The 13,022-nt window shown below is 44.4% G+C and overlaps 1 protein-coding gene across 22 annotated transcripts in view; it reads left to right on the top strand.

Moving 5' to 3' along the window:
- Window positions 1–13,022, top strand: part of LOC307043663 (neurexin-1a-like) — a 248,197-nt gene that overhangs the window by 90,813 nt on the left and 144,362 nt on the right. For all 22 annotated transcript variants that reach the window (XM_079688285.1, XM_079688296.1, XM_079688295.1 and 19 more), the window contains one exon: window positions 3,869–4,252. In XM_079688285.1, coding sequence (XP_079544411.1) covers window positions 3,869–4,252 — 384 coding nt within the window. The remainder of the gene's footprint in view (window positions 1–3,868; window positions 4,253–13,022) is intronic.

The following is a 13,022-nucleotide window of genomic DNA, read 5'->3' as shown; positions in this document are numbered from 1 at the left end:
CATGAAATCTCCATTCCCACAGGTTACTATAATAGTGCATTACATAGCAGTTTTGTGAATATCTAGTTATTTAGACATTATCCTAACAGCTTTCTGAACGCAGATTTTAATATATTTGTTTCTTAACATTAGTAACATTTACTTCATGGACACAAAAAAAGATAAAGTAATATTTTTGATGGAATGATATTCTAGGTCATGCTCTAAACAATTTGTAACCTTTATAAAAGCCTGAAGGAGGATGGTCCATCTCTGTCAACATGTTATTTCACTATAGTCCACATGTGAAGCTCAGTAGAAAAAGCCCTGTCCCTCCTACGACATAACCTTAGCTTGGCTTGTGTCGGCACTTTTACACCCCAGCTCTAATTAGTACTACTGTTTTAATGATTTATAGAAATAAGATCATTTAAAAACATAAGAAAAGTACTCACTAGTCTTACAAGAGTGCGAGTCACAAAACATGCGGTATGCTCTGCTTTTCATCGGTGTCAGATGTTTTATTAAAACACAACTCCAAATGCATCGCTCAAAACTGAAAATCAACAGCCGGAAATCAGCTGCTGCCGGGTCCTCCACGAGCTGCTCTTCGTGTATCCGTGACAGTGCCTGATAACGATCCCTGCCCTATTTAGTTTAGCCGGCTCTTCCTGCAGGAAGCAAACTGTAAATGGACTCTCGCTCTCAGACAGAATCTTCTAACCTCAATGCATTAGAGACGCTGAGATACACTCTGCTTTTAAGTGAGGGCTTCTGGGCCGCGAGTGCTGTGGGTCACTCATCAGAGACATTACACGGACATTTCTCTGTTGAAGCCCCACTTCCTGCCAGGGCACACACAAACATGCACACACATACAGTACACAAACAGACACATAGGCAGAGATACAGACAACACATCCCTTCTATCCCCACAGCCCACTCGCAAGCTCTACAGAGAATCCAATCACATAGAGAGATTTGGCCGTATCGCCCTAACTGGATTGTAGTAATCCCCTGTCTGCCATGTTTTGGGGATGTGTGAGTGGGGTTAGGGGACATCCTGCCAAGTTGAGCCGTGCTGCTGATGCAGAAAAAGTATGAGAGAGATCTGAGATGTCCTTTGGAACTCTGGCTTCAGATTTGATGATGGAGTAGCACTCAGGACACCGAGAAAGAAGGGGAGAACAGAAATGTGGTCGATGGGTTTTAGAGTGTCGTGGAATGCTGGTCTTTGTCAACATTCTCATTTAACGCCTGCATCGTAATTTTAATCAACCCACCTTAGCTGTATGTGTGGCCCTGTGCTTGCTTCTCTAGATATGACTTGCTGCTGCAACTTCCCTCATCTGCTTTCTTATCTGATATCATATACCCCTCCCTCATCTTCTCTCCAGACATCTTTATCTCCATGTTCCCATCTTGTTCTGTATCCATCTCCTCCTCTTTTATGCTCTGCAGCGTTCACAGAGACACTGCCTTTGTCTCCCTCTTGGCGATGACAACTGTTCCAAACATAGTCCGTCCTGCACTGTGTGCATATGTCATATGGTTCCTATGCTTCTAGCCTGGTGATGGCACATGTCCCCATGGGATTATATAGTGCCTTCCGACTTCTTGACTGTTTACACACTTTCTACAGGACTGTGACAAGTGAGCAGAACACTCTGAGCAGAAGCCTGAAAGATGCTGACAACCTTCTCTTGTCTCCCACTTATATCAATTTAGACAGACATGAATACTGTAGTCTTATCAGAATCAGAAACGGGTTTATTGCCAGGTAGGTTCACACGTACGAGGAATTTGACTTGATGTCATGGTGCATACATCAAATATAAAACAAAAAATCCAAAAAGTACACAGATAGCAGACTATATTAAGAACAATGTAAACAAATATAGATAGCAATACAATAAAGTAAAGAGTAATTTACAGCAAAATAGAATGTAGTGAATTATAGAATATGAAACATGTATAGTAAGCAATATTTGAACAATATTTGAACATTGTATGCATTAATGTAATGCTTATAGAGTCTATGGCATCCTTGTTTGCTGTAAACAACTATAAAAACACTTACGTTTAGGTACCAATGCCATGGGATTTAAAGAAGAGGATTAGAAAGTGTTTACTTTACAAACAATGGATCTTTTTTTACCACGGCTATTATGTGTTGAATGGGGAGATCTTCCATCTTGATTCACGCTATCCACGCTGATCCTCATTCTTCAGCCGGGCACCTGCTCTACTCAGAGAAAAGTTTCCTTGCTAATGAGTTTGATGTACTGAGCTCGTTAGCGATAACCTGAAGGGAGCTGTTCTGGCTGTGTGACGGGTGGCCTGTGCCAAGTGTGCAAAGCTTGGTAGTCACAACAGCTGTGGCTAGAGAGCGGGGGTAGTGGGTGGCGGCAGGAAAGTGCTGAAACAGATGCCGAGGGCCAAGACCCTGAGAAAAGAGTTGGAACATGTTAGTGGGACCAGGTTAATCATTGTGCACTAAGTCCTTAGCTGTCTCTCTCAAGCACCTCTACAATGAGGCTGGCTCACCTTGGCTATAAAGAAATTGCATAACCAGGGTTATTATTAACTTAGTGTTCTTTTTTATTTTGTTGCAGTGTTTAAGATTTTAACAGGTTGAAAAAGGGAAAAAAAACACAATGAACGTGTCCTCTAATTGAAAACAGATGCAGATATTTATCATACGTGCAATTAATTGTGATATGTACAATCATGCATGCTAATGGTAGCTGTAATGAAATGTGAAAGGCCCCATTTTATGTCTAATGTGTCTCTTAAATGTGCCAGGCAGCCCTGCTGAAACTTCATGTGTGGCTTAGGGCTTCTTTCCCAATATAAACACTTTAACTAAAAGAGCAACTTAAAAGCTGCACTTTTCTACCACATAGCAAGCAGTTCGGTCCCTGACATTTAGCCCGAGGCAATCAGCCAATGGCTCCTTCATATCTGCCATGGCATGTATCTGCCACTCAAAATGCAAATTATAACTTCATGGCTATTCTATTTTTGAGCATCCTTAGCCTACTATTCCTTTATGACTCTCCCTCTGTCTGTGCCGATCCTCAGCACGGTATATAGATTACTGGATGAGGATGCGGGCAGTGGAGGCAGCCACCATTAATTAAAGGTCCACAATGGCTCCTGCACTGAGAGTAACAGATCCATATACAAATTAATCACCGGGTCTGAGTCCCACAGCAAGGCCTTCCTTTCCACAGCTTTACAGTCCAGTCATGTCCGCTGTTGTTTACCGTGCTCCAGATCGAGAATTAAACCTGAATGAGAGCGATAAATCATGGTGGGGAAACACACAAACTCTCACTGCAGGTTTATGTGTTGGAGAGCTAAACAGAGGGAGAGACAGGGTGAAAAAAACAGCCTGCAGTCCGTTAATCAAGTTCAAAAAGATGGCTATGATGTTTCTTTGTATTTGTTTTGTTGACTGAAATAAAAGAAGGGGTAACGATTTTTCTTCCCTTCTCCTTTCTTTTTTATAACCACTGCTTTATAGATAAAGGAGATTTATAATGGGAAATCCAAGGAAAATGGAGAGGATACTCTTAGGGATCCTAGATTAGGCTACTAATAGACTAGCTGTCCCATGATGAATGTGTCTTATCAACACTCATCATTCATTGTAAATGAAGAAAATCCCGACCTTGTCCAGATGGATAACACCAATTAAGCTAATTTCTTCATCAAACCGTCTTTAATTGGGGCTTCCATAGATGTTTGTGTTCCTGCAGGGGAGATAGTGTTTTTAAACATCTACAGTCACCAGGGGTTATAATGTGTTAATCACTTGAATAACCGAAAGGGTTGTTTAAAAAAGGCAAAATAAACATATGCACATTTTTCCAATTTTGTTTAGGTACCATTTCTATCAACACCCTCCGTACTGCCTACACAGCCCCTGGAGAAAGTGAGATCCTGGACTTGGATGAGAATCTCTACCTCGGGGGTCTGCCAGAGAACAAAATGGGGCTGGTGTTCCCCACTGAGGTGTGGACAGCACTACTGAACTACGGCTACGTGGGCTGCATTCGGGATCTATTCATTGACGGACAGAGTAAGGATATCCGGCGCCTGGCCGAGGTCCAGAAGGCAGCCGGGGTCAAGCCCTCCTGCTCCAAGGAGCCTCCCAAACAGTGTTTGAGCAACCCTTGCCAAAACAATGGGGTCTGTAGAGAGGGCTGGAACCGCTATGTGTGCGACTGCTCTGGGACTGGATACCTGGGACGCTCCTGTGAAAGAGGTAGGACTTTGTTTGTATGTAAAGAGCTGTTTAGAAGCATATCATCTGTCTGGTACGCATAGCCTGGATTTACCAGTGTGAAATGTTGACTATGCAACTAAAAACTTGAATATAATTGAATTCCAAGACAACCAGAATACTTTCATTATATTCACTTTGGAACAGTGATGTTGATACGTTTTAATAAAGTGAGTTTCACGCCCGCAGGTGGTCTTTTCAGTGGGTCATCTCGCTTTACACCTCTAGCGATATAGAGAAGATGTTATATAAAAAACACTTGCCACACCGCTCACAAGCTTTGATCCTCGTGGTACTATGGTGTGAAAATGAGTTTGTGAGTGGAGCGTAATGCATGGTCACAACAAGTGAGTGGATGAGTGACAGAGCGGATCAACTGCTTGCTGTAGGGTGCACCTGCTGGATGTATAGATAATAACTGAAATATGTGCTCTCAGATTTAAATGAGATGCAGGACAACACTGTTAGATTTAACATGTCTAATTCACATAAAAAGCATATCCAGACAAAAGGAGGAGGCAGGAAGGATTTGTTTGTATCTAGGCTGATAGTTGAACATCAGCAGCTCTCAAGCAGCAAAGTGAAAGTAATACCAGGCAGAAAAGAAAGTGTTCATGTGGAGACAGACAGCCACAGAGAGGCAGACAGAATGAGTCAGGATGTGTAGTGTTGACTTCCTGATGTTAGACTATGTTGAGTGGCAGGTAACTGATGCACCGCTGAGACACTGCTGGTCACGTCCACCATGCACACTGGCCTGTAAATTGGCTGTCTTCTGCTAACCATTTGGCTCATCAAACCACTCGCTCATGACCAGACCTGGTGCAGAATACTTATCTCTCCGTCCTCCAGAGAAGAGAAATAGGAGAAGTGAGTGTCACACAGTGAACTCTTATAGCTCCATGTCTCAGCTGGAGCCGACATAAACCTGACTCTGCAGTAGTTTATTACTTTGAAAGTGCAGTTTTTGAAGCTGCTCATAGTAAAATAAAATCTCAGTCCTCAGCAGTGTTTCATGTTGTTAGAGTTATAACTTATGACGTTATATCCAAGATTTGTTTGTGGATGTCTATAGTACTACTGTAACCGTAGACATTTGAGTGAAGTTACCCCTGAGACATTGTACAACATGTTCTTTTACTGCATTGCTATTTAAAAAATCTAAAAAGATTATACCATATGTGTTCTCATTCATAACACTCCGTTCGATGTCTCACTATGGGATGCGCCTTATCGCGGAGCAAACAGAAGCATCAATCTCATTACGCCAATCCTGATTGGCTGGTGATCTTGACGTCAGCGTCAGGGAATCCACCCACCCTATAAGTAGCTTGCGCCACGTCGCAGCGTCATTCAAACCCCTCTTCTTGCTTCAGAGCACATCTCGATAGATCGGTAGCCGGGCTAGCTTAACGGTCCACAGACCGAACCCAAAGCTAACTTTCGGTCGACGGGCGCTCACCGGCTACTTTTCTGCTTCGCAAGAAGACTGTTAATCTACCTCGACGTTTCTTTCTTTGGAAATAAAGGTAAGGTTTTGATTTTTCAAGCTAGTATACAGGAAATATCTGAGGTTCGCATTTCAGGGTGTCTGTCACGAGTACAGAGTACTTCCCTTCGGTCTGTCTCTCAGTCCAAGAGTGTTTGTGCGATGTATGGAAGCCGCGATAGCCCCGTTAAGACAACAGGGTATTCGCCTGGCAACCTACCTGGACGACTGGCTGCTTCTCGCACAGTCGGAACAGGAGGCTATTACGCAGACAAATACCCTCGTAAAACACCTGCTCAACCTGGGTTTCATAATAAACACAGAAAAGAGCATGTTGTCCCCAGCCCAGACTGTACTCTTCCTGGGTCTACACCTGAACTCGGTGCCCTTTACAGCCCGCCTGTCAGCGGAAAGAGTGAAAGTTTTCAGAGCTTGCCTCGCTCATTTCCGGTTGCGCTAATATGTTCTCTTCAGATCATGTCTGCGGTTACTGGGGCTCATGGCGTCAGCCATCCTGGTGGTACGACTGGGACGCTTACACATGAGGGAGTTTCAGCGCTGGGTAGCCGCCCTCAGACTAAACCCCGCGCGTCATGGCGCGGGGAGAGTGATGGTCACTATGAAATGCGTAATGGCACTGCGCCACTGGCTGCACCCGACTTTTCTAGTACGGGGCGTGCCTATGGGTGCTGTCCTATCGCGGAAGGTGGTCACCACCGACGCATGTCTGACAGGCTGGGGAGGTATTTACGAAGGTCGACCGGTGAGGGGTCTCTGGAGCAGAGACCTCCAGCGGTCGCACATAAATTACCTGGAGCTTTTAGCGGTGTTCCTCACCCTGAAACGCTTTCTGCCTTTTCTCAGAGGACACCATGTCCTCGTGAGGATGGACAATACAACCACAATATTGTATATAAACCGTCAAGGGGGTTTGCGTTCTCTCCAGTTACACATGCTGGCACGCAAACTGATCTTATGGAGCTGCGGACGTCTCCTCTCTCTGAGAGCGACGCACGTACCAGGAGTGATGAACCTCGGGGCAGATCTGCTATCCAGAGGTGTACCACTGTATGCAGACTGGACTCTACATCCAATGGTTGTGAGTCAGCTGTGGGTGCGTTACGGCCGAGCCGCTGTAGATCTGTTCGCATCAAAAGAAAATGCTCATTGTCAGCTGTTCTTTTCAATGCGCGATCTAAACGCAGCGTTAGGCGTGGACGCGCTCGCGCACGTTTGGCCTCCGGTCCTCCTGTACGCGTTCCCACCCTTGGTTCTGATACCCCCAACTCTGGCCAGAGTGGGAGAACAGCGCCACACACTGATCCTGATAGCTCCGCACTGGCCTGCAATGTACTGGCTGGCAGAGATTTATCAGCTGCTGTGCGGACAGCCGTGGCAGCTCCCCCTACTCAGGGACATACTGTCTCAGGCGGGGGGGACGATCTTTCACCCACACCCGGAGCGCCTGGCCCTATGGGCCTGGCCCGTGAGTGGTACCATCTGAATACAGTGGGTCTCCCGCAGAAGGTGATAAACACTATTCAGAGTGCGAGAGCTTCCTCCACCAGGTCTCTCTATGACTGTGAGTGGAGGGTGTTTGAGGAGTGGTGCCTTCAAAAAGGGCACACCTCTTTTCAATGCCCTGTGGGAGTGATTTTATCATTTCTACAGGACCTAATTGATAAACACAGAGCTTTCTCCACGATCAAAGTCTACCTGGCTGCTCTTGCTGCATGCCATGCGGGCTTTGAGGGTAAGACGGCTAGCCAACATCCTTTGGTCTGCCGTTTTATGAAGGGAGCTCGCAGGCTCCTCCCTGTTTCCAGGTCACTGGTGCCCTTATGGGACTTCACAGTGGTTTTAGATGGGCTCACTCAAACCCCATTTGAACCCCTGGAAGGAGCTGACATGAAGCACCTGTCGCTAAAGACAGTGCTGTTACTGGCTCTGGCATCCGCCAAGCGAGTCAATGATATTCATGCGCTCTCTGTACATCCTTCGTGCACTCAGTTTGCCCCGGGGCAAACGAGAGTGTTGCTGAAGCCCAACCCTGCCTTTATACCTAAGGTGGTTGGTTCATGTACCCCAATTGACATTGAGGCATTTCCTCCGCCGCTGTGTTCCTCCAGGGAACAGCGGCCGAATTTACTGTGTCCAGTTCGTGCTTTACGCACTTATATAGACAGGTCAAAAGAGTTTCGTTGTAGTGACCAACTCTTCATATCCTGGGCTAACCCTCAGAAGGGCAAGCCCGTTACCAAGCAACGGCTCTCCCACTGGATTGTGGAAGCGATTGCTTTGGCCTATGCGAGTCAGGGTTTGCAGGCACCTACGGGTCTGCGTGCTCAATCGACTCGTTGTCTGGCTACATCCTGGGCTTTGTTCAAGGGTGTCTCCATCCAAGACATTTGTGCTGGTCCTCGCCGCTCACTTTTGTCCGCTTTTACAGGCTAGACATCTCTGCTCCTAGTGTGACCCGAGCAGTGCTGGGCCCCGTGTTGAGTCAGAGCTCTACCTTAAGTTCTGGTTGGTTTGGTGATTTTCGAGATAAGCTCGTCTGGCAATACGGGAGCTTCAATATCCCATAGTGAGACATCGAACGGAGTGTTATGAATGAGAACTATAGGTTACTTACGTAACCCCAGTTCTCAGAGTAACATGTAGTGAGATGTCTCACCAGACGGCCCTCCTTGCTAAGGTGAAGCGAGAAGAGGTGCTTATTTTGAATGACGCTGCGACGTGGCGCAAGCTACTTATAGGGTGGGTGGATTCCCTGACGCTGACGTCAAGATCACCAGCCAATCAGGATTGGCGTAATGAGATTGATGCTTCTGTTTGCTCCGCGATGAGGCGCATCCCATAGTGAGACATCTCACTACATGTTACTCTGAGAACTGGGGTTACGTAAGTAACCTATAGTTAGGTAGTTGTAAACCAACAAGTCTTAAGGACATTTCTGTGTGCACCAATTCAAAGCTCAGCATGGTCCTGTGGTTTCTGCCTTTTCAGCATTAGCTTGTTGAACTTTTGGACCAGGGGATTGCCCCCTGACCTGTTTGAATCAAATCTAACCAGATTACTACCACAGCCAGCTCTATGAGCAAGCATAATCCTTCAATTGCTAATATAATCTGCTTTTAAGGCAATTATTTTCTGAATAAAATGTGACTTTCACACTTTAATTGACTTAATCAGACTTTTTCTTTATTTAAAAAACATATATGTTTCAGCTCAATCACTGAGGGGCTTATTACCATGTTAATTTGCTATTCATTCATTTATAATAACCAATCACATCTGCCAAAGGGGACATTGACTGTATGTAAAGCTACTGTATACTGTACAGTCAATTTACAATGAATATATTATGGAAATGTTTTACCTTGAATAACACATTGTATGCAATATATCCTTATAGGTCCCTTGTGCTAGCATTGCACTCGAGTGGTAAAACTGTTAGGATGCAGCAATACGTTGTGAGTCTTCATTGCAAACAGAGCAAAAGCTGCAGATGAGGAAAAAACAGTTAACATATGCATAATCAAGGCAAATGTCAAAAGGAGCCCAAGCATGTCACACTGTTATCACAGCGTGATGCATCTGCACAGGGAACGCAGCAGGAACAGGTTCTCTCATCGGGGGAAAAAATGAACTCCAGTTTGAATGTAACACATCCCACGCAGTTACATGTGTCATCTTAAGGGTGTGCCTCTCCTATATGCTCAAGTCACTCACCTTCTAAAATGGTGTTGCCTGCTATATATCCTGTAATTAGGATGTAAGAAATATATGGCTGAGGCGCTAATGATACGGCTGGATGCTGATAGACATCTGCTGAGTCAAATGGAAGCAAAGTACAACAAAAGCGAAAGATCTCCTGTTTGTGGCATACCAAGAAGATAACGTGATTTCTGAAAAATGTGTCAGTTAGGCCTGGCTTTCTTTCTCCTTATTGCACTTTCATTCTTGCTAATGAGTAGACAGGAATTAGGGCACAGTACATGAGGGAGGTGGAGTGGGCATTGGGCACAGATCGTTTCACTTCAATGTTATAGATTCAGAAAGATATATTCCACTGTTGACTACATCTGGAAACAGAAGCAGAACACTTGCTGCTCTGTTTTGAAACAACCTAACAGAAGGTATTGCACGTCACAAAGTTATCTGCTACTTTGACCCCTTTCCTTCCTCGGAACACTGAAGCGTCTTAAGGCGTCTTGGCTCCTCTGTCCAAAACTGGGTTTCTGGATGTATTTATCTATGTATGAGACCAGCATCTAAGAGTGTGAGTGGGAGCAGTGGCATAGAGGATGGGCCCTGGCGTGTTTCCAGCTGTTTTGATGGCTCCAGATTGCCTCTGCGCTGGTAGGATGAAGCAGGCACCAGCAGGCCGAGGAGCTGTCAAAAGAATTACCCCAGCTCTCACTTATCCATGCATGGTGTACCACCCCGTGGCAAAATACAGCTACTGCATATGGCGGAGGAGGAGGACAACAACGAGTGGAAGGAACAGGAGGTGGAGCTTCGATATAGAAGCAGCGAGCGATTTTGAGAGATTTTAATTAAGCATACAAAGCAATTTTCCCCCTTGCATCCCAAATGTCTTCCCCTTCATTGTTCCTCGAGTTGCTAATTAGCCCAAATATTAGTCTTGCAGTGTGAGGCTAAGGCAGCCTCCCAGATGGTGTATTAGGTGCGTTGCAGCACATGCACGTATTCCCTAACGAGACATGACATGCTGGATTCCTACACTGACAGCAGCTGCACTATACCACATGCACAGGCTGCTGCAGATGGACGTGCTTACAGATACGCACATCGAATATAGATAGATGTTGAAGATGTATATACATGTCAATACACAAGTCACTGTACACCACATCGGCTATACACACATACAACCTGCTGACTTTGCACGTTAGATAAGTCATGTGCAGAATGTTATTGCATAATAATGCCCTCAAAGGGTATTATGGCTGAGTTTAGCATTAAAAGAGGTTTTAACCATGCTTTTTGACAGCATACTGTGTGTATGCTGTTAAAGGGGGTAAGGTTTGTACTTCAGTAGAAATAATATACAGTGCAGCACTTGGATCCGTCTATCACGGTTTATTTTTGACAGCATACTGTGTGTTCGTCAACAATCTTTAATATAGTAAAAATTAGAAAAGACTGGTTGCCTCGTGCCTTAAGCGATGTTCACAGGTGTGCTGAAAATTGGATGAACAACGGAACACCTGACAGTTTGAACAATGTCAGGGGCCTGATTTTCAAATTTTTGTTTGTTTACAGACCCAAAGGAACTTACGAAACCTCTAAGCCTTTGTCAAAGGAATACAGTGCGTATAAGCTGCAGATTACGGCTTTGTATTTCTGATTTCTACAACTTGTTATAATAGGTATGTTGAGAAACCTTTAGAGAACAGCTAAGACCAAAGACTGAAGCTTGACTTGCAAATCAATAAACCTGGAGGGAATGCTCCTTTTTAATAGTCTCAATGGGCTGAAAAACCTCATTCTAAATCTTTACCATCTTGGCACTCACATGTATTCTTGAGAGCACGAGCTGAAGTCGCACGTAGCACCACTGCAGTAGACACACTGATCCATTTTCTATCTTTGCTCTCATTTCGTGGCCCTAATAAAGGGGGCCATATCGTCACAGGGCAGCAGATGTGAAGTTGGCCTCTATTGATGTTGTTTCTTTCTGAATAGAGAATGGTTTCCCTTTGGAAATTCACTCAGCTGCCAGGTTGTTTTCACACATTTAATACCAGTGAGTCCATTATTTGGATTGTATATACAAACTACTCAAAGGCTGCACTGAAGAAGACATGAGCAGCTTTGAATTATTTATGATATCTCAGAGCCATGAAAACATTTTCCAAAAGCCCTTTGGCAGGTGTTTTCCGGCAAATTTTGAATTGGGCCTGACGCCCTGATCCTGTGGGCTTCACAATCCTGTGACATGCAGCTGACAGCTCTCCCTGTCTGCAAAGCCTCCTCTCCTCGGGGAGAAAGAAGGGGGGACCGTGTGCCTGCCTGGCTGCCATAACTCCCACTCATTGGAATTACAGCCTCATTTGTTACTTCTCTGAGAGTTTGCCCCCCCAACCCAATCGCCTCTGTTTCTTTTAAAAATCTGAAAACGATGTTGTCTTGTGCTTTATAATACATAATATGATGGGTTGGTTTATTGTTGGTGGTCTCCATCTCCTCTCTGACAGCTTCCCATTGGCTTATCTCAGACAGAAGCTCCAGCTTCAGTCCTCTCAATTTATTCGGATATTAAACACGGGAGTGCCATTAAAAATGACTGCGCTTCCAGGATTGGATTTGTGACAGGTGCTCACTTTGCATCAGGTAATGATTCCCCCACATGTCATCCCATATTTCAATCTTTATTCCGACTTTCCTTATTTACTGAATTTTGAACAATCTCTTATATGAATTTAAGCAGAGTTGACATCTTATAATAAATATCTACCACAGTTGTGAATAATTTGATCCGTTCATTCGTAAAAAGAAAAAGTCCAGATTATTCACGAGTGAAATTGTCTTTACATTTACGAGATGTTGTAAAGTGTTTATCACATAATTACTTTTCTTTGCAGCTGTTTATTCCCAATGACCAGACTCCATGCTGTATTGTTGAAATCAGTTAACAAACGGCGTTTACCAAAATACTATACGCTTTTAAAGCAGAGAGCACATTTTTATTATCAATGCATATATTTGATTTTGCTTCCTAATTTTACCTTGGGCGCATTGTCACAATTATAGTGGATCCGATTTTAGAACGATGCATTTTTAAAGGGGGTAAGGTTTGTACTTCAGTAGAAATAATATACAGTGCAGCACTTGGATCCGTCCATCACGGTTTATAGCATCAATGATTTTCATGGCTCATCTTCCCAGCGTAAACATACACCGGAACAACAGACACTTACTGTCTATATGTTTACAGTATAAACTATAGTTATCAATAATATATCAAGAATAAGTTCAATACTTGCTGCTACTAGAAACTTCTTTCACATGGTCTAAGTACTAGCCAATATTGCATTGACAAACATTTTTCAAGTATTAGGGGCTCCGTTTTTGCTGGCATCTGCTAACACTGTCTAAATGCAGCTCTTTGCTTTAGCTGCCTGGCAGGAAGCAGACAGTTTAGCAGTGAAAACTTATTTGTCACACACCCCTGTCATCTGCAGCAGACCCCAGGAGGGCGTGGAGAAATTGGATTTGGGTGAGGAATATGAC

Source organism: Notothenia rossii (assembly GCF_949606895.1).
Source record: "Notothenia rossii genome assembly, chromosome: 6".
Taxonomy (NCBI): domain Eukaryota; kingdom Metazoa; phylum Chordata; class Actinopteri; order Perciformes; family Nototheniidae; genus Notothenia; species Notothenia rossii.
The sequence above is the reverse complement of the archived record's forward strand: the minus strand, read 5'-3'. Positions and strand labels throughout refer to the sequence as shown.